The sequence below is a fragment of the Orycteropus afer genome, unplaced genomic scaffold (genome assembly GCF_000298275.1).
Source record: "Orycteropus afer afer isolate SDZICR_OR568_19922 unplaced genomic scaffold, OryAfe1.0 scaffold00923, whole genome shotgun sequence".
Taxonomy (NCBI): Eukaryota; Metazoa; Chordata; class Mammalia; order Tubulidentata; family Orycteropodidae; genus Orycteropus; species Orycteropus afer.
In genome coordinates, this window is record NW_006922510.1 from 301,960 (window position 1) to 305,963 (window position 4,004).

The 4,004-nt window shown below is 35.9% G+C and overlaps 1 protein-coding gene across 1 annotated transcript; it reads left to right on the plus strand.

Annotated features, from left to right (window-relative positions):
- Window positions 1–2,550: 2,550 nt before the first annotated feature.
- On the plus strand, window positions 2,551–3,651 carry LOC103212332 (olfactory receptor 6C2-like). The gene is made up of 2 exons (XM_007958318.2): window positions 2,551–3,264; window positions 3,361–3,651. Exons 1-2 carry the CDS (start codon window positions 2,557–2,559, stop codon window positions 3,649–3,651), a joined length of 999 nt encoding a protein of 332 aa, XP_007956509.2. The 5' UTR covers window positions 2,551–2,556.
- The last annotated feature ends 353 nt before the right edge of the window (window positions 3,652–4,004 follow it).

A 4,004-nucleotide genomic window follows, 5' to 3' on the forward strand; every position in this document is an offset into this window, starting at 1 on the left:
GGGTCTTTTGCTTAAGCCACTGACCTGGTAAGAGCAAAGACCCTGACTTAAGTTAGCTAATAAACTGTCCTATTGCATTTGCATTAGCGTGGGTTAGCGTCGTCTTCTCTTCCGAAATTCTCCTTTACAGCCTGGGCACAACACTAGTGACAAATTATAAAGAGCATGAATTTATAGCAACAGAAAATTGATTTAAAAATCTAAAGAGCCATTAAGATATTAAAAATAAATTACTGCAATCTATGCTCCATATATAATCACAGGTATATTAATTTACAGTAGGTGTAGAAGTATAAGAACACTTGACAAGCTATGTACCTAATTATACAGATAATAGTTGGTATTTAGTTGCTTTTAAGTAGTACTTATAAAATATTTTGATATATTTGTATAAATAAATGTCTGAAAGTATATGTATATCACATCAGCAATGTGGCTTATAGAATATCACATTTTTCCTATTTTGCTCCTTTAGCTAAAATTTTCCAAATACACTAAATTTTTCATGTAACCAATCAATAATCAAGAAACGTGGTCTCTGTATGAGATTCTGCTATGATATGTCTCAGATTAAGCAATGTCACACTGAAATGAAGCTAAACTTGTATTTGATAATATGAGTCTTTTGTTTACTGCTGGACTGTGTCTCATGCCTTCCCTGTCTCCTAGGACACTATCTCCAGTGACGCAGTCATTACCATGTTTTGTTTTTTCTCTAATTTCCTTACTCAGAAGATTCATTAGCGACTCTGTGTGAAGGTCACCAAGGACTCTTTGTTTATTCACTTATTAGCATTTTTACCAACTAAAGCAAATGTGAAGCCAGATACAGTAAACTCACTTGCTGCCCTGAGAGGTCAAAAGAGTAGCTCTCCTGAAACTGGGGGAAATTCCTGACAGTCCATAACCCTCTTCTTCTTCTTCTTATTTGTTTTACACATTTTTTGTGGAAACCATAATATTACGATAAGGAAGTCCTGTAACCGATTAAAGATGGATATGTCAGAAAGCTCTATGCTTCCAGAGTTGTCATGAATATGACAGTGGATGCAAAGAAAAATCAGAAGTTCACATAAAAATCACCTTTTTCAACCTAGAAGTCTTAAGACTTGAAGTGTTTCAACAGCCAACACAGCAGTAATAACAGTAAGTGAGATAAATTTGTCATTTTAATTGTGTTGACTATTATATGATCTGAGAGCCATGGTAGCGTAGTGTCTAAGGCACTTGACTGCTAACCAGAAGGGTGGTGGTTCAAACACACCAGCCACTCCTTGGTAGGAAGATTGGGCAATCTACTTCTCTAGTGATACTGCCTCGGAAACCCAAGGAGGAGTCGCTATGAGTCAGGTCTGACTTGACGGCACATAACAACAACAACAATTATGTGATCTAAGTCTTGTTATGCTCTAGAGGAAAATTATATTTTATAACTCTCTTTAAAATCAGAGATTTAACTCATAATTTACATAATTGGCAAACTGTCTATTTTCTCATTTTTTACAATGAAGTTTCCTTAGATCTATAAATGTCATTTTCTAGGATATTTTATGCATAGGACTATATTGGCATTTAAAGGACTTAAGAAGTTTATTATCTACATAGTCAACCTCACACAGTAAAGATCTACATAAGCATATAATTATATAAGCGTACTTCACAATCCCCCAAAAGAATAACATACTAGCTGAAGTTACATCAGCTCATTAGCCTTTTCTGTCCACATTGCAAGGATATATTTTGAAAGTAAAATGAACAAAAACTAGTTGGTCATATTTCACTGTCAGTCATCTTTTAAATCTTGTTTTATTATACCTTGTAGTATCTTGTTGTTGTGTTGTTGTTATGTGTTGTCGAGTTGTCTCCGACTCATCATGACCCCTCCTTGGGTTTCTGAGGTGTTATCTCTACAGAAGTAGATTTCCCCATCTTCCTTCCAAGGAGTGGCTGGTGGGTTTGGACCTCCAACCTTCTGGTCAACAGTCAAATGCCTTAGGCACTATGCCACCCGAGCTCCAATGTAGTATCCTAAGGGGGGGACTGAAAATGTTTCTAGAGCTCTGAGTAATGTCCAGTGTTGGTAAGGCTGAATACATTTACTAGGTGACATACCTGTTACCTGAGACATTAGAAAGAGGGTTGGAGGAAGCTAGAGAGGATTATGAGCTTTATTTCATGTACACTTTGGTTTGATCTAATATAATTGTTCAATGTACCCATAAATTCTCTGAGAGTGTTCTAGCCATCATGCAAACTGTGAGCTAGATCAATTCTTTCTTATCTTGGAGTCAGTACTCATGAAGTAATAACTGTATTCATCTATTAGATAGAATGGACTCTGTCCCACAACCACAAAAACAGAAAGAACAAGTGTCAAGCAAATACATCAAACAATCATGCTTCAGGTACACATCATTTTTGCTCCTTATGAGGTGAGAGACTAGTAAGCACTCAAATGTAATCCTGGTAAGAGTGTGGATTTGTAAAGTAGAATCTTTTAATAAAACATTTCCATTAACAAGAAAAATCTGAATATGATGATGTAATACTGTTAAAATGATGTGTAATAAAATAACTCGGAGTATTACATGCAGATCAGACAGAAGTCAAGAGTCACTGATGAGAAACCATACGGTAACAACATTCATACTCCTGGGACTGACTGATGACCCACAACTACAGGTTTTGTTTTTCATCTTTCTCTTTCTCACCTACATGTTGAGTGTAACTGGGAACGGGACCATCATCATACTCATCTCACTGGATTCTCACCTTAAAACAACTATGTACTTTTTTCTACAAAATTTCTCCTTTTTAGAGATCTCATTCACATCTGTCTCAATTCCCAGATACTTGTATTACATAGGAACAGGTAACAAGCTCATTACTTACAGTGCCTGTGTCTGTCAAGTATATTTTAAGCACCTCTTTGGTGTAACAGAATTTTTCCTTCTAGCTGCCATGTCCTACGACCGCTATGTGGCCATCTGCAAACCCTTGCATTATGTGACCATCATGAGCAACACCATCTGCAGAAGACTTGTCTTTTGCTGTTGGGTGGCTGGTCTGTGTATTATAACCCCGCCACTGAGCCTGGGCTTAAATCTTGAATTCTGTGATTCTAATATCATTGATAACTTTCTCTGTGATGCATTTTCCCTCTTGAAGATCTCTTGTTCAAATACTTGGTTCATAGAACAGACTGTTATAATCTGTGCTGTGTTAGCTCTCATTATAACACTTATGTGTGTCATTCTGTCCTACATTTACATCATCAGGACAATTCTATGATTTCCATATGTTATAATCTGTGCTGTGTTAGCTCTCATTATAACACTTATGTGTGTCATTTTGTCCTACATTTACATCATCAGGACAATTCTACGATTTCCATCTGTCCAGCAAAAGAAAAAAGCCTTTTCTACCTGTTCTTCCCACATGATTGTTGTTTCTATCACCTATGGCACCTGCATATTTGTCTACATCAAACCTTCAGCAAAAGAATCCATGGCCATTAATAAAGGTGTGTCAGTGCTCACAACTTCCATTGCCCCTATGCTGAACCCTTTCATTTACACCCTGAGGAACAAGCAGGTAAAGCAAGCCTTCAATGACTTAGTCAAAACACTTGTAATATTTTCCAGGAAATAAATGGACGTGAATTACAGATTATACATATATCGTGAACTTCTCAAATTCTCCAGTCATGTTAGTTTTCATAAAACACTGTCTCACTTATCCTAGTCTAGTCAGTCATTTTCTAACAAACATTCTCTAATAACAGGCATGTTAAGAGCATTCTAAAATTGAAACGCTGGTTTCATCTCCAAATCAATAATAACAAAAAATAAAATACAACCAAATCAAATGAAGGTATTATGTGTCCAAATAAAGAACATTAAAAGAGAAATGAAAGGTTATTTTATTTATTTTTTTTTTACATTTTTCAGCAAAAGCATAAGTAATGATCACCATTCCTTGTTCCAATGAAATCTTCTCAAATG